General features: G+C 48.0%; 1 protein-coding gene across 2 annotated transcripts; it reads left to right on the top strand.

Annotated features, from left to right (window-relative positions):
- The first annotated feature begins 1,933 nt into the window (after positions 1 to 1,933).
- LOC144752049 (P2Y purinoceptor 4-like) lies at positions 1,934 to 20,391 on the top strand. 2 transcript variants are annotated; one of them, XM_078639998.1, is made up of 2 exons: positions 1,934 to 2,109; positions 18,905 to 20,391. In XM_078639998.1, exon 2 carries the CDS (start codon positions 18,907 to 18,909, stop codon positions 20,023 to 20,025), a length of 1,119 nt encoding a protein of 372 aa, XP_078496124.1. In that variant the 5' UTR covers positions 1,934 to 2,109; positions 18,905 to 18,906; the 3' UTR covers positions 20,026 to 20,391. The 2 variants fall into 2 exon arrangements, with proteins under 2 accessions (XP_078496124.1, XP_078496123.1); XM_078639997.1 differs by lacking the exon at positions 1,934 to 2,109 and adding an exon at positions 2,179 to 2,227.
- Positions 20,392 to 24,376: the final 3,985 nt, after the last annotated feature.

Below are 24,376 nucleotides of genomic sequence, written 5' to 3'. Positions count from 1 at the left end.
ACAGATTAACCAAAGATCCGGGAGAGCCCTCGTAAAGTACCTTGCACTCGCATCGCCACAGCTTCGCCTTCCTAAATCCGCAGTAGCGTTGTGGCGGTATGGACTCTGTGCCGCCCTCGGGAGGGGTGGAGAGGGGGCTTGTCATCTCATTCGGTTTTTATTTATTTATTTGTGCATTTTTATATAGCGCGGACATTACCCGAAGGTGTCAGAGCGCTTCACAATAGGAACAGAACTGGTACATGAGAACAATACAAGTGAACCAAATAAAAAGGCAAACGTTACATTAAATGAAGCAAAAATGACAATCGTGAGCCAGCAAAATACAAGAGGTAGCAAACGGTGCATTACAGGAGGAAAAAGTGACGTGTGCAAGTTACAAAAGCATACAAAGTAAACATAAAGCTATAATACTGCAATACATGGGGGGCACTCAAGCACAAGAACCAATAGGAATAGTGGCACTAGTACAGGTATCAAAAATAAACAATTGTAGGAGGTAGAAAACAGTGTGTTACAAGAGAAAGTGACGGGTGAAAGATACACAAGAGTACCAGACACAGGTAGAAAGATAGTACTGCACAAAATGGCAGACTCTCAGATCACAAGAACACACCGGGAAAACACTTCCATAGTTATGTACAGTAGATTTTTCTAAAATGGAAGGGCTTCCTACGGATAATAGACAAGGCATTCGGTGCGTATATCTTGCGTTAGCCAAGGCCACATTGGCAGACTTACCTCTATATCACTGTGAGTTGGGCATGGCAGAGGCCTGGGTCTCTTCATAACAGCGGATAGGTCTGCGTTGGGTGAAAGGAGTACCACACCGAGTTAATACTCCATGCGAGAGCCCGTCAGTGTGTGGTACCCCTAGGAATGTTATTGCCACCCCGGGGTCCCTCTGGTGTGCCCCGGTCCTCCCCACGGCCTGGTGACGACCCTTGAAGACAGTGCCACGCTCAGGGCAGCGCCTGGAGGAGAGCGTCAGGGCGCTAGGGATGGCGGGGTCCGTGCTGTGCGTGAGAGGCGGAGCACAAGTTAACCTGTATCCCTCAGTCGAGAGACCACAACCCGTGTCCCATCACCCCCGGAGTTTCCAAGGTTAAGGTGTGGGTGAAGGGGGCAGGCCCCCTGGACATTGGAATCAACTGTGGGGGACGCAGGGGATATATCACCCCCGAGATTTTGGAGTGGGGGGGGACAGGAGGGTGGGGCAAGGGTGGGGGATGAGGGGACAAAAGAATTTCCCCTCTCCCTTCTGTTACTCACAGGGCCATTAGTGCGCGTAAGCACCGCCTAATGGCCCTGCACTTGACCTGTCTGGGGTCAAAGAGGCTAGCCCCCGCCCTCTGTTATGCTGCAGGAAGGCTCGGCGGTCTGGGAAGGGCAGAGAAGGAAAAAAACTCTGTCTCTTTTCCTTCATGCCCAGGGAAGGCAAGGACAGTGTCCACTTCTCCTGATCGGTCTCTTGCAGCCCCCCCCCTCTCTTTATCCCCCCCTCTCTTTCTGTCTCTGTCTCGCTCCTCCTTCCGTGCTGATTTCAAGAGACAGCTCGTGTTCTCTCTTTCCTCTCCTTTTCTTTATTTGTTCCCCTGTGAAATGGATCCAAAAAAGGGTGGCACACTTTGTCTGGAAATGTCCTCATTTTCTGACTGTTTTTTATCAAAATCAAAAGAAAACGTCAGGACAGAGAGAAAAAATAATTAAATACCTAAACAAAGCAATACAGAGTGGCCAGCAGATTATTTTATTTATGCGTTGTCAGCCCCCGCCCACATGTTCGTTGCTGGGGGGGGGGGGGGGGGGGCGCTGCCAATGTCCAGACGGCCTGCTCCCCCCACCCCCTCCCAAACACCTTAACCTTGGAAACTCCAGGGGTGATGAAGGGACACGGGGTGTGGCCTCTCCACTGAGGGATACAAGTGTGCTCCGCCTCTCACGCACTGCACGGCCCCCTAGCGCCCTGACGCTCTCCTCCAGGCGCTGCCCTGAGCTTGGCCTTGGCTCAGCTGCCTTCATAGCGTCGTCACCAGGCCGCGTGGGGGATCGAGACACCAGAGCGACCCCGAGACCGTGGGGCAGAGTGTTCGAGGGACCCGTGGACAGGTGTGTGCGCAGGACCGTGTGAAAAGGCGTGCTTCGGGGCCCCACGGAGCCGGGGCGGGGTGTGAGGGCCCCAGAGCTGTGTGGAGTTCGTGGGCTGAGCGACCCATCCCTACCGCAGGTGAGTGCCGCCTCCCCCTCCCCTCTCGCATGGAGTATCAACTCGGTGTGGTACTCCTTTCACCCAACGCAGACCCGCTCACAGGCCTATCGGCTGTTATGAAGAGACCCCGGGCTCTGCCATTCCCAACTCACAGTAATATAGAGGTAAGTCTGCCATTGTGGCCTTGGCTAACGCAAGATATACGCGCCGAATGAGATGGTTAGAAGTATTTCAGGCGGAGAAGAGGCGGAGCCCCACGAACACTGAGTGGGGGTTACATTCCCTGCTTGAAGTCCGGTGCAGGAGGGGGGCTATTCAAAACCTCCAGATTACAAATAGAAAAGCCCCCCTTTCCTTTAGAAATGATATGGGGCACGTTCATAAAAAGCGCCCATGCGCACTGCTGTAGGTTTCGCTCACAGGCTGACCTTATGGTGACCTTTCACCCAGGGCCGGACTGGTAATTCCAGGCTGGATGGGGTGGGGCCCGGACATTTGATAGGGGCCGTGTTTGTCTACTGCGGTCGTCCTCCGTGCGGGGATAACTATTTGCATAATAATGCATTCTGGGAATCTAGCGCTGCGCCGTCCGTGACCCGGAACAGCCGCTTTAATCGATCAATAATCAGGAGCCGCACCTGCGCTGTCTGACCTCCACCCTTAGGGGGGGGCTGGTGATCATGGGCGGGGGGCTCGCGCAATGAAAAGTGCGCGTGACTTGAGACAGAGGCGAGGAGGCACCCCATCATGTACTTATTTTGAGCCCCCCCCACAGTCTACAGCCGCAAGTGAGTCCAGTGCCTTCCAGTCAGTCACTTTGCACTCAATCCTCAGCCCTACCATGGCACTGGGCGGGGTCACGAGCGCCGGGAAGGGGTCAGGCACAGTGTTTCACTGGCGCTTCCAGGGTTTCTAAGCGCCTCACTCGCGTCATTTGGTATTTGACCCCCCTCTCCCCCCCTGCTTGTCCCTTTAAGGCTCCGGCGCAGCGCTGATGTCTCCGCCCCAACTGTCTGGAGTGGGGTCTCGATTTTCCCAGCACTGATTTCGTGGCCTTGAGAATTGTTGTCTTTAATAATATGAGGGACGTCTGCAGCCCCCCCCCCCCCCCCCCCCCGGCGCTCCTCGACCCCCCCACTCCCCCCCTTCCTCGGTGGTCTCTGATGACCAGAGCTCTGCTGAGAATAGAGAAGCACGACACGGTGCGGTGCGCTGCTTCAGCCAGCGCCTTGAGGCGGATCCCCAGAGCGCTGTAGTGACGCATCATTCATTCATTCATTCATAGCCGGTTCCAATGATAGTCGGTGCAGAAGCGGTCTGATTACAGAAGCCTCGAAGAATCCCGACCTCACCAATGATTCTTTCCATGACGCATCTTTGTTTTCGACTATGTCACTTCATCTGGATCCACTAAAGTGGCCCAGGACTTCAACTCCCAGAATGCATTAGATTGGAAACAGTAAACTCTGGAGAGTCTGGACGGGACGCCACCTCATCGTTGACTGTCCACTTCCTCGGGCTCCAGGGTCCGAAGCAAAGCTGTCGTGAGGTGAGGGCGCTTTTGTTTTTCAGCAGCAGCTGCAAGCATCCTGTGGCTCGCAGGCCCACTCTAGATAAAAGTGAAAGTACCCTTCCTGGCTGTCAGGCACTGGTCGGCCCCGGCCGGCGGTTCTGCGCAGTGGATTTGTGAGCAGGGGCCGGGCGCAGCGAGGTGCTGGCTCGAGTGGTGCATCGTGGTGGGCCGTGGTGTATGGTGGCTGCTGCAGGCAATACACCACACCCTCCTCGTGGTGAATGTTAATGTTAATGTTAAAAGAGTTTATTAAGCGCGACTAACACCATTAGGTTTCTTGGCGCTTGTGCTGAGGGAACAGTGAAAAAGAAGCAGGAGGACAGAGACTAATTATAAGCCTCAGTAAAAAGAAAGGTTTTAAGGAGGGATCTGAACCTGATGTAGGAAGAGGACAACCTAAGAGAAAGGGGGAGGGAATTCCAAAAAGAAGGAGCTAAGAAAGAAAACCTAAGGCCACCGTGTTTCTTCCTCTTGAATCTGGGAACTGAAAGCAAGGCCATCTGAGATGACCGAAGATTACGAGGAGGATCATACGGATGAAGAAGGGAAGAGATGAAAAGGGGGCCATGACCAGTAAGAGATTTGGAAATAATGCAGCCTAGTTTGAATTTACAGCGGGCAGAGACCGGGAGCCAGTGGAGACTTTTTAAGAGAGGACGAACATGTTGATCTCTAGGTTGGTGATAAATCAGGCGAGCGGCCTGATTTTGGATCAACTGAAGTCTTAGTTTGATAGTCAGGGATGCCTACAAAGAGAGCATTTGCGTAGTCGAGTCTGGAAATGACTAACGCAAGCAGGGTCAAAGTAAGAGCTTCGGTAGTAAGTAGGCGAGAGATTTTACGAATTTTCCTGAGTTGGAAATGGCTGGACGACACTACTGCGCTGATCTGGGGCGTCATAGAAAGGTCGTTACTAATGACGACTCCCAGACTTTTGGCTGAGTTGACTGGGCAAGGGGAGCTGCCCAGACTTGCCGGCCAAAAGGAAGGTTGCCAGGGATTAGAAGGTCCCCCGACAAGAACCAATTCGGTCTTGTCGGGGTTGAGCTTCAGGTGGTTTGAGCTCATCCAGTTGCTAATGAAACAGAGCGTGTTTTGAAAAGTGGAGATTGATTCATCAGATGAATCGATGGTAAAAACCAGTTGAATGTCATCCGCGTAATTAAACGCGGTGACACTCAACCCACGGAGGGAACGGATTAGTGGAGCCAGATATAAATTAAAAAGAAGGGGGGACAAAGAGGAGCCCTGCGGGACACCGCAGGTCAACCCAACTTGAGTGGCAGAGAACTGAGACAGTCTGACTGCCTGATGGCGTTTGGTCAAGAAGGACTGAACCCAGTCCAGGGCGGTGCCCTGAATGCCGGCCTCTCTGACACGGTCGACCAAAATACCATGGTCGACCGTGTCAAAGGCGGCCGACAGGTCCAAAAGGACCAGGGCCTGACAGATATTAAGGTCGGCCCCTCTGCGCAATACCTCCATCACAGAGAGGATGACTGCCTCTGAGGAATGCGCAGGCCTGAACCCAGCCTGTTGGGGGTCCAAAACGCACGAGTCCTCAACAAAAGTGCTGAGAATTTGAGTTACATGTGACTCCAAGACTTTGCTGAGGAAAGGGAGAAGGGATATGGGGCGATAGTTGCTCATGATGGTAGGGTCTGCCGAAGGTTTTTTCAAAATGGCAACCACCTCGGCCTGTTTAAAGGAGCAAGGAACCTCCCCGGTGGCCAGAGAGTTATTCAAGAGGGCCAGGGGGGGCTCAGGGCAGGAAGTAAAAGCTTCCCGGAGAGCCGAGGGGGGGCAACAGTCGCTAGGGGAACCAGAGGAAACTTTGTGCAAAAGAGAAAAGAAATTAGCTTTCGAAATGAGGGGAATCTGGGTTAAGATATGAGTGTTGGAATGGTGGCAGGGAACAGCAGGCAGAGAGGGGACTGGCAGGACTTGAACAGAGATACTGTTTTTTATCTTCATGATCTTATCCACAAAAAATTGGTTCAGGGAGTCACATAAGGGCTGGGAGGGAAGGGGCGCAATAGTGACTCTCGCCGGGTTGGACAACTCCTCAACGATTGAAAATATATCCTTGGATTTGTTGGAAGAGTCCAGGATTCTGTTGGAAAAGTAGAGGGATTTGGCCAAAGCTATAGCAGATTTATACTCTCTAAGCAGGGAGGAGAATTTCTGTTTGGTCACGGGGGAGTACCCCCGGCGCCAGCGCCTTTCTGCCTGTCGAAGCCCAAGTTTTTGGGCTTTAAGATCTTCGGTGAACCACCTTTGAGCATCATGACTACGCCTCGCTCTGACTAGTTTTAAAGGTGCCACGAAGTCAGCAGCAGAGGCGAGCCAGTGAGTGAGACCCTGTGTCTGAGAATCAATGGAGACAAAGGGACCAGCATTAGGTGGGGCGGATGTACTGAGAAGAGAAGTGAATTTGTTCATGTCAGCCCTGTTCCAATTACGGGCCATGAAGTTGGTTTCTCGGACATTGGTGACAGGGTGGGGCATAGCTAAAGTGAAAGTAATTAAAGAATGATCTGACCAGAGACAGGGAAGAATAAGGGGTACAGAAATATCCAAGCATGAAGTCCAAACCTGGTCTAGAATGTGGCCCTTAACGTGAGTGACGGACCTTTTGTCAACCAGTCAGCCAAGGTGTGATGGCCACTTGAAAAAGCGGGGAGGGGCAGAAACTTTGGTGCGGGTTTGGGGGGCCGGCGGCAGGCTGCTGACCTTTGCTCTCCCACTGTTCCTTTCTTTGAGAGTCCGGTGCCCGGGCCTGTGTGGCAGTCCTGCAGTGTGTACTCTGCTATATTTGTGATCACAACATTAGCTGAGTAGAGTGTAGGCAGCACGCAAATTAAGTTGTCAGCGTGTTGATCTGCCGGCAGCACATTGCTGCTTGTGTACCTCTTGGCGCCTGATCTGCCGGCAGCACAGTGCTGCTTGGGTACCCCTTGGCTGTTGATCTGCCGGCAGCACAGGGCTGCTTGTGTACCTCTTGGCGCCTGATCTGCCGACAGCACAGTGCTGCTTGTCTACCTCTTGGCTGGTGATCTGCCGGCAGCACAGTGCTGCGTGCGTACCTCTTTGCTGTTGATGTGCCGGCAGCACAGTGCTGCTTCTGTACCGCTTGGCGCCTGATCTGCCGGCAGCACAGTGCTGCTTCTGTACCTCTTGGCGCCTGATCTGCCGGCAGCACGGTGCTGCTTGTGTACCTCTTGGCGCCTGATCTGCCGGCAGCACGGTGCTGCTTGTGTACCTCTTGGCGCCTGATCTGCCGGCAGCACGGTGCTGCTTGTGTACCTCTTGGCGCCTGATCTGCCGGCAGCACGGTGCTGCTTCTGTACCTCTTGGCGCCTGATCTGCCGGCAGCACGGTGCTGCTTGTGTACCTCTTGGCGCCTGATCTGCCGGCAGCACAGTGCTGTTTTTAGCGTCGTGCTATGAATAACGACGCTGCACACTTATGATCTTTTACGAGCTCTTTATTCTTGCATCTTCACTGTTCCCCGTCCCTACTCTAACTGCCCCTTTCTTGTCGCTGCTCCTCCTCTTCCTATGTCCCCTTAACTCCACCCACCAACAACTAGACTGCACACATTATTACATCTCCCCCTTTGTTAACAAAAATTGAAAAAACAAAAGTCTGACTTGGTTATAGTTCTTTGATCAGCCGCACAGGTCGTCGAATATCTCGTCTGGGTCGTAAGACCACACCTCCCTCTTCAGATTCAGCTTCTGCCGGAGTCTCCAGTCTCTGTACTGCAGCTGCACTGCCAGATCTCTCTGTGCCCAGTCGTTCAGTCATTTTGTTGAGGGCATCCTTGACAGTCGGGGTGCACCGTTGAAAGTGTGAAACATTCCTGGTAATCCTCTTGTTCCCCGACACAGCTGTTATCATTGTACCCTTCTGTTGAGTGATCATTAGGGGTTCAGCTCTCAACTTGCAATCTGTTTTTTTCTGCTGTTCCTGCTTGACCAATACACAGTCCCCTTCATGCAGAGATGGAGATCTGGCTCTCCTCCGAGTGTCAGCGTAGGACTTCCTTTTGTTCTTGCGCTCGCGGTCAGCCACCACTAGCTCCTTATGTACTCTTGTAGGCGACACCGGTCGCAGGGCCCCTTCCCACATAGGTATCCGTGTTCTGATCGGTCGTCCTAACATGAGAGTAACAGGACATTTCCCCGTAGTGGCATGGGGTGTCGTTCGATATGCTCTCAGAACTTCATTGAGAGCCACTCAATGGTGGCCTGCTGGAATGTCTTCTTTAAAGTTGCAATGAATCTCTCTACCATCCCATTGGCCTGAGGCCATAGGGGAGTGATCTTGTGATGCCTGAAATTGAGGTGCTTCGCAAATTCTCCAAATTCATGGCCATTAAAGGGGGAGCCGTTATCCGTCTTGAGTTCTTTAGCAACACCCCAAGCAGCAAACACTTCATCCATCACAGCAATGGTGCTGGTGGCACTGGTAGATGATACAAACTGTGCTATCGGAAATCTGGAGGACTCATCCATTATCAGTAGGACATATTTGCCCGACTGAAGGGGTCCATAAAAGTCCATGGCGAGCTCTTGCCATACACTACTAGGTAGCTTTGACATTTGTAGTGGTACGGGAGGATCTCCTTGATTGACCAGTTGGCACTGGGGGCAATCTTTTCGAGTGAGCTCCACCATTTGGTCAAGTAGCGGGAACCATACTCGCTCTCTGAGCACTCTTTTTGTAGCGATCACTCCACGGTGGCCCTCATGGGCTAGATTGATGACACCCTGGCGTAGTTGCATAGGAATGACGATCCGTTGATCCCTCAGTAGGAGCCCCTCTAAGGTGGCAGATAGTTCTTCACTCACATGCTTGAAAGCCTGCATCTCTTGGCGGATGTGTGGATCGCACCCTTCCTCCTCACTGTCATGTCGCCATCGATTGGTCCGCAATCGGCGCATCACCTTTTGAAGGATGTCATCTTGAGCTGTGGCTTCACATATTGCCATCAAGGGAACCGCAGGTGGTCTGGCTTAGTCCACTACGAAGTGTATGTACTCTTCTGCCACAGATAGACGTGACGCCTGTGATGCTTGAGGGTGTCTCGACATGTAATCAGCCGGATTCGCTGATTTTCCTGGTTTGTGCACTATTGTATACGTGTACTCTAAGAGACGCAAACCCCTGCGCTCAATTCGAGGTGGCATTTTAGCTCTGGGGTTTCCGAAAATGTTAACTAGCGATTGATGGTCGGTCACTAGCGTGAAGTGCTTGCCATATATAAAAATGTGAAAGTGCTCGCACGCCCACACAAGAGCAAGGCTTTCCTTTTCAGGTTGGGAATAGGTCTTCTCAGTGTCTGATAAACTTCAGCTGGCATAGGCCACGATGTGCCTCTGGTGTGTCTCATTGTCAAATTGAGCCAATATTGCACCCAGTCCCACTGGGCTAGCATCAACGGTAATTTCAGTGTTTCTCTTGGGGCTGAAGTATGCCAGGTTGTCCGCTGACTCAACGGCACGTTTGATTTCCTGGAACGCCTGCTCACATTGGGGAGTCCAGATGAATGGCTGCCCTTGTTTGGTAAGGGCACGTAACGGGTGACTGATGGTGGCATAGTCCTTTATGTATCTGGCACAATAGCTTGCCATTCCCAGAAAAGATCGAATGTCACTCACGTCTTGTGGACTTTTGGTGTCGTTTAGAATGTCACTCACGTCTTGTGGACTTTTGGTGTCGTTTAGAGCTATCACCTTCTCCGAGTCAGGCTTCATCCCGGCTCCAGAAAACATATGTCCAAAGAATTTAAGAGTGGACTGATGGAACTCACACTTGTCTTTGTTGAGGGTGAGGGTGAGGTTGGCCTCCAGGAGAGCATGACACACCCGGTCTAGCGCTTTGTCATGTTCCTGGACATTCGAACCGTATACTAGAATGTCGTCACTATAGTTTAGTGTATTTGGTATGTGATGTATGGTCTGGCGGATGGCTTCTTGAAAAATCTCCGCAGCAGATGAAATTCCAAAACTAAGTTGTTTGTAACGGAACAGCCTTAGATGAGTGGCAAATGTTGTTATATAGCGCGACTTCTCATGTAGTTACAACTGGTGGTATCCTTTGTTCAAATCTAGTTTGGAGAAGACTCTTGTGCCATTTAGAGATGAAATCATGTCACTTAAACGGGGTCCTGGATGACGCTCCCTTTCGATGGCCGTGTTGGGTGGCATCATATACACACACAGGCGCACCTTTTCGGGTGTGCCCTTCTTTGGCACGATGACCACTGGTGACACCCACGGTGTTAGCCCTTCGGTCCGCTCGATTAATGTCCGTTCGTAATAACTCTTGAATCTCATCTTCCACAGCTTGCTGAAGGTGGAAGGGTACTCGCCTGTGATGTTGTGCGACGGGACATATTCGTTTATTGATGTGCAACCGGATCAGGCACTAATTCATTTTTCCGAGTCCGGTGAATAGTTTAGGGGACTTGTGTATGATGTCCGGATCGTCGCTTACCCTGTACAAAATTTCGACCAGCCGAAGACGCTCCGCGGTGGGCAGACTGAGGAGACAGTCGGCTTACGGGCCTTCAATTACATGTATTTATGCCGGCACAGAGGTGGTTTTGTGCATGAGCGAAGTTGCAAATTTCCCCAGGCAGGGGAGAGGTTTCTTCAACATCCACGTGAACACTCTGACATAGGCCGGGCTCAAAGTGGGTGGCGGTTTCATTTTGTTGTATTCAGTCACAGGGATATAGTTCAGTGATGCCCCTCTGTCCAGTACAAACGTGGTTGCATGGGTTCCCACACTTATGTCCAGTCTGGGGTATTTTTTTAATTAGTCTGGATCGGCTACCATGCAGACATACTCATCAGTGTACACCGATTCCCGAGATGCTGACCTGGATCCTCTGGATGGGGACCTTCTCTCCCATTGGGACCTGCGAGACTCTCTGCTGGAGTGTGAGGAAACAGAGGATGACTCCGGCCGTTCCTGGACTGCCTTCGCATGATGCCGCCTTGTGTCAGGGCGAGACGATCTTGTTGTCTCTTTCATCCTTTCTTTACGACATTCTCCACACATAGCCTCAAAGTGATTTTCTCTTCCGCATTTTCGACACTGCTGACCAAGTGCTGGACAAACATCAGTGTGCGGAAAGTCGTATCCGCACCGATAACACTTTCGTGGTCGATCTCGTTTCTTGTCTCCACGACCAGACTCATCGCGTCTACGCCCTGTGTAATGTTGGCGGGACGACGGCCTGGATGTCCACCGTCGATCTCGAGAGTGTCCTTATCTTGTACGCGAAAGGCTTGTACCCGCCTCTCACCATGCCCCGCCTCCATTCTTCTAGCATGTTCCTCTGCTTGATCATGTATCCTGGTCATCTCTTCAATCTCGTCAAGGTTATGACTTTTCTGTAGTAGCCGCCTTCTGAGAGTTTCCGATTGGCAGGCTTCAATTATTCGCGATCTTATGGCATCTTCCATGAAAAATTTATCAAACTCACAATACCGAGACAGTCGTCGTAGTCTCATTATAAACTTACTCATCATTTCCTCCTTTTCTTGACGGGATGGTGAAACATGTACCTTTCATAATCCACATTTCTTTTATGTAAAAACCTTTTATTTAAAGCATCTCGCACTTTGACGTATGATCCGGTTTCGGCAGCCGGCAATTCCTTGATCAACTTACTGACTTCTTTCCCAACCAGATTGCGCAATGCAATTAGCTTTTCTTATTCATCTGTGACTTTTGATCCTTTCATATAGTCCTCAAGCCACTCGTGCCATCTGGGGCCCATGCCCCCTCCAGCTATTAGGGCCAGTGGTTCTGGAGGATGCAGATAGGAGACACCGATTGTAATTGGCGTGGTCGCCGCCGTGCCCGCCGCATTCCAGTGCGGTGACGTCGACATCTTTGATCTATGCCTTGGTTCCTTTGCTTTTGCTCGTGCTTGTGTGTGTCACTCTTATGTTTGCTTGTGCTTGTCTTCTATTTCTTGTTTTCTTTTGTTGTTGCCTTTGCCTGTGCTTGTTTTCCGTTACTCCTTTTGCATTTGCTTGTGCTTGTTTCTTTTGCTGTTGCCTTTGCTTGTTGTCTGTTTTTTCCTTTTGCATTTGCTTTTGCTTTCTATTCAGTTGCCTGCTGCCTGACTTCAAAATGGCCGCCCTATGCTTTTAATAGAGACTGGGACCACTGCCTGACTTCAAAATGGCCGCCGTTGTGGCAATATCGTTTCCCACGAGATTTTGGGCTCATTCGCTCCTTCGGGCTCACTCTTCAACCAGCACTCACCGGCAGCCGGTCCCTGCAGCAAGCAACACCTCCACACCATCCTTGGACTTCAGAGCGGCAGGTAAGATCGGGGTGGGCTCCCGATCTTTGTTTCTTCAGCCACCCTCTGCGACTTCACGCATCCGGGGTGGGCACCCGGTCCCAGCGCTCGACTGCGCAATGCCGACGGGGTGATTCTAGCGCTCAACAGCGCTTTACTAATTGGGCTTCTCTCGCCTGAGCTCCACGCGACCAGCTGATCGCGGAGCAGCGGGCGCTTACCGCTGGCCGTACACTCTTGGCGGCGGTCTCCTGCACAGCACACGTGTCGCGACTTCCACGGCGTGCTGTCTGGGACGGTTTGCTCGTCGTCAGGGTTCAGGGGGTGGCAAACTGCACCATCCCACCCTCGTCGTCAGCTGTAGCGTCGTGCTATGAATAACGACGCTACACACTTATGATCTTGTACGAGCTCTTTATTCTTGCATCTTCACTGTTCCCCGTCCTTACTCTAACTGCCCCTTTCCTGTCGCTGCTCCTCCTCTTTGTATGTCCCCTTAACTCCACCCACCAACAACTAGACTGCACACATTATTACACTGTTTGTGTACCTCTTGGCTGTTGATCTGCCGGCAGCACAGTGCTGCTTGTGTACCTCTTGGCTGTTGATCTGCCGGCAGCACAGTGCTGCTTGTGTACCTCTTGGCTGTTGATCTGCCGGCAGCACAGTGCTGCTTGTGTGCCTCTTGGCTGTTGATCTGCCGGCAGCACAGGGCTGCTTGTGTACCTCTTGGCGCCTGATCTGCCGGCAGCACAGGGCTGCTTGTGTACCTCTTGGCGCCTGATCTGCCGGCAGCACAGTGCTGCTTGTGTACCTCTTGGCGCCTGATCTGCCGGCAGCACAGTGCTGCTTGGGTACCTCTTGGCGCCTGATCTGCCGGCAGCACAGTGCTGCTTGGGTACCTCTTAGCTGTTGATCTGCCGGCAGCACAGTGCTGCTTGTGTACCTCTTGGTGCCTGATCAGGAATGCTGCTTATGAGGCCAGAGGAACAGACCCTGAAGATGCTCTATTACAGGCAGAATGATGGGGCCCCTGGGTCAGTGTCCTGTTGTGAATACCAAACTGAAGTTTTGGGCCAAGAGAGTTAGCCACACTTCTCCCAGTGGGAATACGTTTGCTAATCTGGAGTGATACAGAACAAGTGCACAGCCAAGCAGCGCCTGGCCTTGTATGTCTACTAAGGAAGGCGCTGACTTGGCTGTGCACCACATACCGAACTGGAAATAAAAACATGCGATGCACAGAGCTCACGCCCCTCTCTTCCATTAGCCACAGACCAGGGCAAAAGGAGGTAGGTGAATCTACAGCACCCTCCACGGTCGGACTGGCGTGTGTGGCCTTATATCTACCTTGTAAAGGGCTCTGATACCCACAAGGGTCTTGTTCGCGCTATATAAAACCTTCAAATAAATAAAAAGAAATCAGCAGAAGGCAGGCTGCCTGACAGGTCATTGTGTGAGCCAATTTTTGGCTGTTTGTGGTTCTGTTTTAGCGTCTGGTTGGCCGGTTTTTCCTGTTAATTTTCCTCATATTACCAGCAGCAAGCACAAATGCATGCATTCTCCCATAACTTGCAAGTTCAAAACTACTCCAAATAGTTTAGGTGTTTGATTCACTAATGAGGGCCACTTTTATTTTGGTGCCCAGAATTATTTTCTGTCCCAGTCCGACCCTGCGACCTTTCAAAGACCCGGCCATGGAAATTCCTTCTGGAATGGGGCGGAATCCTCCACCTGTACAGTCTTGTATATGTCGTGATGTGACTGACCCATTCCCATGCATTGAGGGTATTAAACTTTACAGCTCATGTATTTGTAGGTTTGCTGTTTTACGACTGTACGAACATCTCGAAAGGGATTAACTGCAGAACTCATCGGGACACATTTGTACGATGTAAAAAGGTATCTTTCACGATCTACTCGCTCCTAGTCCCCAAGGGTACAGAGCTGCTTTCCTGATGTTTAGTTTAACAACCTATTGCATTCTGGGACTTGTAGTCCTCTTTCAGTTTAGATATTCAGTTGAATTAACAACCCTAACTTGTAAAAGAACAGCCCAGAACTATAACATTTCATCAATGGTGACATAGCGCCATCTCATATGGAAATATGTCAAACTAAACTGACTGGGTACCCTGGTGCTCCATAAGGTAATCATTTACTATGCTTTAAAAGTTAATACAATCTGATATGTAATGAAAAATGCTTTGTTTTGGCCTTTCTGGATGAAATTTTCTAGTGGGGACAACCCCCCCCCCCCAAACACCCCCAAGTAGTGGTTTCTCACTGTGCTTGCTCGCTACACACCATATGGGGGTTGGTCTCGCTTTTGCTTTGTTCTCTCTGATTCACTACTTGTGTCTATTTTTGGTGCTCTCGGAAAGAAGGTCTATGGGTACATATGACTGGGTGGGTAGCCTGGTGCTCTTTAAGGTCATCATCTACTATTTACTGTGCTTTGAAAGTTGATACAATAGAATATGTAATGAAAAATGTGCTGTGAAATTCACCATTTTGGTATGTCTTTTTCCAAAATTTTCTTGGGGGGGGAGAACGCCCCCAAACCCCCCCTAGTAGTGGCCGAGCTTGCTCGCTATGCATCACACGGGGGCTGGCCTGGCAAAATTTGCCAGGACTGCTTTCAGTTCCCAGTCCGGCCCTGCTTTCACCTCCAACCGCAAGACTCTCTCCACCCCTCCCGAGGGTGGCACAGAGTCCATACCGCCACAACGCTACTGCGGATTTAGGATGGTGAAGCTGTGGCGATGCGAGTGCAAGGCACTTTTAGGGTTGCTTGTGATATCGCCCACCTGAAGTTAAGATGTGCTTGCCCACTACCCCCTGTCTCCCCACCCGCCAGTGGAACGCGCCGTGTGACATCATGCAGAATGTCACGCCTGTGAGCGTTCCAAGGCAAGCGCCCGGGCGGTAGCTGTCACGGGAGAAGAGGGAGCTTGTCAGCTGTGGCTGGGGTCGTATATTTCTTACTTGGTAACTCTTGGAATAAATCGTTGTTGAACTATCAGCCAGCGTCCTTCTCTTCTTTAATCAGATACTGCAGTGCTCTTCCGGATCTTTGGTTAATCTGTCCTGAATGTATCACGCATCAAAAAGTGGTTCTAGAACCTATTTTTAAGCAAAAAATCCAGAGTTTAATTATCAAAGCTTTCCAGTTTCTTTTAGTTGGGCATTTAAAAAAAAATGTTTTTATTCTTTTATATTTTTTTTCACTATCTTTTATAATAATGTTTTATTACCTTTTTAGCTGCCGAGTGAGTCCCTCATATTGACGGGGGTGCTTTTCACACCCATCCTAAAAATGCAACAACAAAAAAAAGTTTTAAAATATGATGTAAAACGGTGCGTTATGCACAATTTCTTTAAACATGGATTACTTATCTATAGAGGCAATTCTAATGGTCATGGAAAGCAGTTCACATCATTTCTTGGAGGTGTGGGACGTCCCTTTTAGACCGAAGCCTACAAGGATTCTCCTCATTCACTGCATGACAGGGCTTCCTCGGATGAGGAAGCGCCTACATGAAAACAAAGCGTGGTTTAGGCGCTCTCACCTGCAACGTGGTTTAGGCGCTCGCACCTGCAACGTGGTTTAGGCGCTCGCACCTGCAACGTGGTTTTAAGCGCTCGCACCTGTAGCGTGGTTTTAAGCGCTCGCAATTGTAGCGTGGTTTTAAGCGCTCGCACCTGTAGCGTGGTTTTAGGTGCTCACCTGTAGCGTGGTTTTAGTCGCTCACCTGTAGCGTGGTTTTAAGCACTCTCACCTGCTGCGTGGTTTTAAGCACTCTCGCCTGTAGCGTGGTTTAAGCGCCCTCACCTGCTGCGTGGTTTTAAGCACTCTCGCCTGCAGCGTGGTTTAAGCGCCCTCACCTGCAGCGTGGTTTAAGCGCTCATGACTGAGCTGGACCTGAAGTTCACGATCACGAGGCCACCTGTGCAGACACCAACAGGAAACAACTAAAAACTCAATACTTCTGGGTGTGAAAGAACACGTCTTTCATTGAAAAGTTCCTGTTCTGTATGCAGCGTTATACTCTCTCCATATCTCGCCCTTTTCAGCTCATTGTAAGGCGCCTTGACACCTTATTATGCAAAAGCGCTACGGAAACCGTGAAATAAAATGAATGAATATGAGATACTTGCACTGTAATGTAGAATGTGACAGCCCCCACTAAGTGTGTTTAGTTTCATCTCTAAATTTTACACACAAATTTAAATAATAATTTTGGACAACATTATACCATATAAAACAAGCATTTGCAATGCAATAGGTCTCGCATTTACCCACATTTAAGCTATTGCCTTTGTAAATGACCATGTCTTTTATTTGTTTTAAAACCCAAAATAAAAGGCATAACCATTTACTATGCCAATAGCTCAAACTTGCGTAACTGCGAGACCTATTGTATTGCAAATGCTTGTTCATGTCAGCATCCGTCTGAAAAATAGAATAAAACCAGAGACTTTCACCCCTGCCCACCCCCATTTTTTTGTTGTTGTTGTTCCTAAATGAGCAGTAATCCTTGTATTTCGTCGCTATCATAGTTTCCCAGATATGATCTCGCTGCATACGGGGGACATTCAGTTTCTCTGTAAAAGACACATGAACAATCAAAATCCCCCTTCCAATCTGTGAAAAGGGAAATTTTTAGGAAAATGAGAACCGGGACTGAAAGCATGACAGGAAACACGCACATCAATACCTTCTGTTATCATCAAACACACAGTGTGCTTAAGGACTCTGTTCCACGTATGTGCTTCTGAAAGGGTAGTTTACGTTTCATGTTTTTCTATTGCATGCATGTATTCTAGCTGCGCTTTACCTGTGTGTAAACTTTATTTGCTGTTGTTCGGTGACACGATGTGCTCAGATTAGTGTCTTTTTGCTAAAGAAGCAATCGCTTAATTCGTCACGGCCATCATTCAAATTAGCATCTTTCACAGTGAACTGCCCTTCAAACAAGTAACATGCTTACAGTCAGACGCGTAATATGCAATTGGAAACCAGCGCGGCCGCTCGTGCTGCAATTAAAAAAAGTGCTCACCGATTAGTTGAAGAAACAGGATAACCCCGCAAGTAAAAGATCCAGTCCTGATGGGCAGTCCCAAAAGGAGGCAGGGCGGTAACCAAGGAGGGACTAAGAAGCCTCATTATCAATCAGAAGCCTGCGTTTACCATGGACAATGACACCAGCCAATGAAACATGGGCGGGGCTTCTACACCACTTCTAAAAAATACCTTCATACAGCATGCCTCGCAAAGTGCAAGTGCATGCGCTGCAACGCTAGGCGAGACCTAAAAAGCAGTGCTTGCTATATTGGTAGATATTGAACAGCACCCAATCTATATTTAGAAACCCATTTATAATATATAGGATTCTGCAATCCTTATAAAAACTTGTATCTAATTTCTTTTTAATACGCGACTTGTGACGCACACAGTTGCCTATTATAAAGAAATGGCGTCAAAACTCAAGAGGTTCCAATGCCTGCTCCCAGAGCCAACAGGGTAGGGGAAGGAAGGCCAGATCACAAGCATAATTAAAGCAGCTATTTAAGAAACAAAACACAATGTTGCTTTTCTTTCTTCTGCTCTATTTTTCTAACTCTATAGTGAAGAGCAGAAAGGTGATATTAATAGTAACATATTTATTGCATCCAATAGGTAATTATAGAAAAGCTAGAATATTTCTGCATGTTTCTAGGCATTTTGAGCTACTGTGTGTATTAAAACGTATTCTAAAAAAATTTGCAACAGCTTTTTTGATGGGTTTTATTTTGCAATAGAGGTTTTTTTTTTTTTATTCTTCTTGCCTGCAAACATACTCTCTGTTTCATATGAAATAGCTAAGCACCAAGGATTGAAGTGTTTTGTGGGAAAGGTGACTGTGTGACCATGTATTATGAAGAATATTAGAATGTTGGGAGCTCCATTGAAAACAATGGAGTGCTCTGGGCTTCTAATGGCTAGTAGAAGTCCGGAGCACCAACATTTCAATGTCTTACTTTGTTTACAGGGGAATAGGGGGCAACGTTCTAATAGCCTTGGAGCCCGTCATAGCGGGCTCTACCTTCTATTAAAGGCCTGCTCCCTTGTTAAAGGCTCTTGCATTCGGCTCATACCTTTAAATTCTGGAGTGAGCCTTTAATGGGCGTTAGAGCCCGCTGTGGCAGGCCATAACATATCCACTGCTTTACATGATAAGGATATTGCATGTCGCCTAGGAGTTCCATAACCTTATAACGGAACTCTGCTTTCAGCCATGTTCCTTTATATAGTCTGAGAACTCCGAGGTGACTTACAAAATTCTTATACTGTACAGTAGAGTGTATTTTTTCCCATTATATAAAAGAAATTACTTTCTCTGGAAGATTTAACTGATGCGTTTCGTCAGTGTGGCCATTACCAGATGTGGTCAATTTTTAAAAGAATGCTTGATTTTTTTTTATTTTTCTAATAAAATTCTACTTCTATTTTGAGAAGTTGCAGAGCTCTCTTACCAGCACAGCTTCCCAGTTCAGCGCAGCTAGAGCTTTTGCAGGGTTGACCAGCAGCTTCCCGTGCTTAACCTGTCTTGTGAACTCCAGAAGTTGTTTGGCTTCCTTCCAACACTGTCCATCTGGAATCTTTCCCAGTTAATTTCTAGAACAAAGCATATCAAACGAATAAAATACTAGATTTTTGATGGCTAGATGTTTGTGTCTTTAGTTTATTTAAAGGGATGAATCGGTCCTAGTTTTAATGGCTATGCTTTCTTTCATTTGTCTCTAGGAATGCTAGACGGGAGAGCAATGGAGAGACCAATCCTATCTTCGTCAGCACCACCACTTCTAACCGAGTGGAACACCACGGAAAAGTATGGCGCATGTGGCTTCAATGAGGAGTTCAAGTTCATCTTGCTGCCACTGGCCTACGCCATCGTCTGCATCCTCGGACTCGTGCTCAACGCCAGTGCCATCTGGATGTTCGTGTTCAAGATGAGGCCGTGGAACGCCACCACCGTCTACATGTTCAACCTGGCCGTATCTGACGTACTCTATGTCCTGTCCCTCCCCACCCTGGTGTACTACTACGCTGCCCGAAACAACTGGCCCTTCGGAGAGGCGATGTGCAAAATTGTCCGCTTCCTTTTCTACACTAACTTGTACAGCAGCATCCTCTTCCTCACCTGCCTCAGCATCCACCGCTACATTGGCATCTGCCACCCCTTCAAGTTCTTCCAGCTAATCAAAACAAAGCATGCCAAGATCATCTGCTGGTGTGTCTGGCTGGTGGTCATTGCTTGCCTCATCCCTAACCTCATCTTTGTCACCATCAGCTCCCGTGGCAACCAGACCATTTGCCACGACACCACCAAGCCATCGGAGTTTGACCACTTTGTTCACTACAGCTTGGCCATCATGACCCTTCTCTTTGCAATCCCCTTCCTTGTGATTGTGGTCTGCTACTGCTTGATGGCCAAGCAGCTGCGGAAGCCCCACATCGCGGGGGCCAGACGAGACCTGTCTGCCTGCAAGAAGCGCTCCATCAAGATGATCATCATAGTCACCACCATCTTTGTGGTCTCCTTCCTGCCCTTCCACATCACTAGGACATTGTACTACACGGCCAGGCTCCTAGAAGCCAACTGCAACGTCCTGAACATTGTCAACCTCACCTACAAGATCACTCGCCCGCTGGCCAGCGCCAACAGCTGCATTGACCCCATCTTGTACTTCCTTTCTGTTGATAATTATCGGACCAAACTTGTGCGAGCAGTTACCGAGACGCCAAAAGCCAAGTGGAAAAAGGCGGCTAACGCCCTCTTAGTTGTTTCCCAGCTGACGACTAGCAGGCAGGCCATCCTGGCCAGAGCAGATGGCAACAGTATTACCACAGAGGGCAGTGGCTAAGAGGAAAGGAACAGATGTTAAGACCTGATAATGCATAGAGTGGAAGGGACCCTCACTTGGGGGAGAGGCTATGCATTCTGCGTCTGGATATTTTGTGTCTGGCTCTAAAATTCGCTGGGGAACCCACTTTAGACAGATCTGACTTGCAGAAAGCCCACCGTTGGCACCTTCATGAAGATGGTACATTGTAGAAGTTGTAGCACTATGAGGCCATGCCTCGACTTTCCAGTTTTGTAAGACGAAAAGACTTACTGTGAAGGGTCTTTATGAACTTTGAGGACAGACGGGTCTTTCTATTTGTACTAATGTTACTCCTGATGACCCTGAACTTCAGGCCCCTCTGGCCTGTGTTTAGTTTCTCCTCTGTCTAAAGGGAGGAGAAGTCTTGATCATGAAATTTCCTCCATCCCTCACCATAACCCTTCTGATGATGGTATTCCCCCCCCCTCTAGCACCTTTTCATGCATCCCACCCACAAGACGTAGGATAAAGAGCCAGGTCGCGGAGGGTTCCTGGGCTCAGAAGACCAGACGCCAGGCCTTCGGACATGCGACTCAATGGACCTCTTTACCAAGGCGTCCTTGAGAACCACCGATCATGGGTTCTATAGTTATGAACTCTTACGTAGGTGACACCAGTGTTTTAATGCTCTCGTTGGGGTGAGGTTCATCAGCTTCTCGTGAATGGAATAGAGAAGGGTCGTTCAAGGCTGCCAACATTTTGTATTGGTTGTAGGTTTACTGTAATTTTTTTCCAGGTGCCACCATGATAGTCGGTTGCGAGGCTGATATCAACATGAGGTCCATGACTTTGACAGCACATCCTTCATTTGTGTCTTTATCCCTGTCCTCAGTGGGTACAGATAGACTGGTCCTGATTCTGAAGGGCAGACTTAAAGGCACGCATTCTCCTGACGGTGACCCACAGTGAGCAGCATGTGGGCGTCTGTACACAAAAGTAGTGTCATCTGAAGTTGTTGGTTTATCTTCATGTATGCACAACCGGAAATTATTGAAGTTGTTTCGTTGACTTTAAAAGCCTGTGGCGCAAGCTGCTTCTTGTTTATTAAAATGTTTTTAAATGTAGTTTCCTCTGTCTATTCCTTGTGCTCTGCATTGCTCCTTATGTATTGACTCCTATTAGCCTAACAGGTCACAGCAGTGCTTAATTTGTATACATTTTTTTTAAAGGGCCAGGTCCCTTGTCGGGAGGCCATTGCAGCTTGCACCACCCATTGCCCCTGCCAATGCCAGTACCTACACAGCTACTGAACATTAATCTCCTACAAATGTGACAATTAAGATTATTCCAGGAGCGCAACATTCTAAGAATGGCTTGGGCGACGGGTATTATTAGTCCTTTTTAATGTAGATTGAATTAATAAACAACTGCTGTTGTGTGCTCATTTCTAAATTAGACAAGCAGTGCCACCATGTGGCAGACTGTCATAAGTGCTGGTGCTGACAATTCAGTGCCAGTGCCGAGCACCGGAAACCACAGGCTCAAATTAAGCATTGGGTCACAGTGAATTTATGGAGCGATTCCATGAAACCAACACATTGTAAGGTAACATACCAAGTCCCTCTTAGGCCTGGAGCATGAACTATGGACTTTGCTTTATCTCTGTTTTTTAACACAAACTCTAACCATTTTCTGTGGACCAATCCGAGGAGGACCTCTCTCCTTGGGACTATTTTTGGTTTTAAAATTGTGATAAAAAAGTAAGATGCTGAGCAACTTGTATTGTGAACATTTTAATATTCTTTGTAAAAGTTTTAATTGATATATATGACAAATGTATTTTTTTATTGATCATAATGTAAAGATTTTGGACTCCTTTTGCTTTCCCCAAAATGTTCATTCTTGGATGCACTTTGTATTATTGCAGATTAGGAGGTGGTGATCTGTCAGGGATTCACAAGTCACTCTTAGTATCTGTTAGCAGCACTCGGGGGCAGGCTCCAGTAGTTGTCTCTTTCCCAGGGATTTAAAGGGAGCCATGGTGGAGCAGCAACAACCTTCACTGTCCCCCTGGATACAGCTCTCGAGGAGTCACCAGCTGCCATTAGAGAGCCCAAGCGCCCGGCTTGGCCTACTGCCTAGTAGATTCTTTCTTTTCGCTGGCTGAAGAAGCGACTCCCATCTGAGTGTCGACTCTGTGATCGTATCCCATAGAAGTTCTCCACAGTGAGCAGGCCCGGGTGGTCTTCTTGGCGGTAGGTCACTAGAAATTGATGGTGGGGGGATTGGGTCATGGTAACTTCAGTTTCATCAAGACACAAAATAAGGAGTCAGAATGTCTCAGAGGGCCTTGGTCCAAGCTTGGGAGACCTGGGACAAGGATTTGTCAGTGGCAACTGTTTGGGTCTACACTTTACCAAGTTCTGTTTATATGTTTAACAATTTGGTAAAAAAGGGGACCCCCTACTGAAAACAATGTATCTTGCTAGCTGTAGGGAAAGGTACCATAAGGGGTAAAAAAGGCTAAGCACAAATTCTATACTATTTAATTATCAAAGTACATCAGGCTGAATCTTAACTAGAATTAATGCAGCGGAAGAGTGCATATATACGATAAACATATGACTAGTAACAATTCTTTTTATTACAAAACATATATATATTTTTTTATTTTCCCGTCATATTTTTCTCTTTTACCAACAGGACTACTTTTCGTGCCGGGTTTCCAACACCAATTGCGATAAAATCTATTGAAGGGGTGAAAAATGTTGCCATATCAACGTAAAAACATTTACTGGCGGTGCCTCCATCCTATGTATAACGCAAATTATTCACATCAGTCGCCCTTCCCTTGAAGAACAACACTCGCATTTTTATAAAAATGTTCGCGTGGATGAACCTCTTTATATAATTCTACTATTGGGAAGACATTATGATGCATAAATCACTTTAATATCCAACTTGGACATCTAGTTGTCTCCAAAAATAAGACATACATAACTCATGTGACGCCTTCACACTCAAAGATTAACCTCAATTATTGCTGCTTTAAACTGGAGCAAGTATACCGACAGGGATCAACATGGAGCGCAAGCAACCATACGCTTCCGCAATGACATGGGGTTCATTGCGGAAGCATAGGGGGGCATATTACCAACAACTAGCGATATATATCGCTAAATGGGCTTAGCAAGTTTTTTTTATCGCCAAGCATTGCCAGATATTATCGCAGAGATAACGTGCTATTAGCAACGTTTATCTCTAAAGCGATAAAATATCCAGTGATAGCGGCGAAATGCGTGAATATCGCTGAGAATACAGCGATATTCATGCATTAACGCCAATAGGGTCTTAGCCATAATATCCACCTCCCATTGGATATAATGGCTAAGAACTGGTCTGAGAAGGCGTTCGCTTTTGGGGATATTCACGCTTAGCGCGAATATTTCCATCGCTACGCCTGCGTTGATAATAGGCGATAGCGATGTTAGCGACTGTTTTTAGTCGCTAACAGGTTGGGTAAAAGCACGTAAGTGAGCTTCAACTAGATACTAAAAATGTTGTGTAATGCAATTATTAATTATTAATTGGACAAACATGTTGATTCATACCTTGTGTTATTTTTAAGAAGTTTAATCCGAGCAAGTTTCTTTACGCACAAAACCTTGCTCCATCAATCCCCTCTTTGATGGTATTCCATACCATCACCAATTACAGAACCAGATGCCAACTTTTAACATTTTCCCAATTCTATTTCTTCAAACACCCTATTCGGTCTTTTCTCATTATTCATTTGGAAGTTTTTCATCCTCTTATATAGATTCCCATTCAACTCTTCATGCTCAATTTTTTCGCCATTCCTTTTCTTTCCTTTCTTGTTTACTGTATATATCTTTTTGTTTCTGCAACACTTGCACCAAATCATTATCCCAAAAATCAGTAGGGCTATTCCCATCATTGGCATCAGTATTCTACCTGCAATACTTTTTCCTACATTAGACAACCAACTACATATAGAGGAGAGACCATCAGTTAATCTCTTCCATGCACATCAACTTCCAGTGGTTTCAATTCTTCTTCCAAATGAGTAATATTTTTGACATACCTTCCAATTTCAATACTTTTGTCAGGTATGTAAGTGCAACAATGTTGTGCTTTCAACATTCTACTGACTCCGCCCTCTTTTGCCAATAATATGTCCAGAGCAAGTTGATTTTGTAAAACCATTGATCTGATCGCAACCATTTCTGTATTGCTCAGTAAAAATCCACCAGCAGTGTCAGTTGATAAACGAGCCACCATTGTAGACAATTTACAAATTCTTTGAGTATTCAGAATTACTCCCACTGAAGGTATCAATGCACTAAATATGTCACTTACAATTTCTGCA

Source organism: Lissotriton helveticus, chromosome 4_2, assembly GCF_964261635.1.
Source record: "Lissotriton helveticus chromosome 4_2, aLisHel1.1, whole genome shotgun sequence".
NCBI lineage: Eukaryota > Metazoa > Chordata > Amphibia > Caudata > Salamandridae > Lissotriton > Lissotriton helveticus.
Note: the sequence above shows the minus strand (reverse complement) of the source record. Positions and strands in the feature narration are given on the sequence as shown.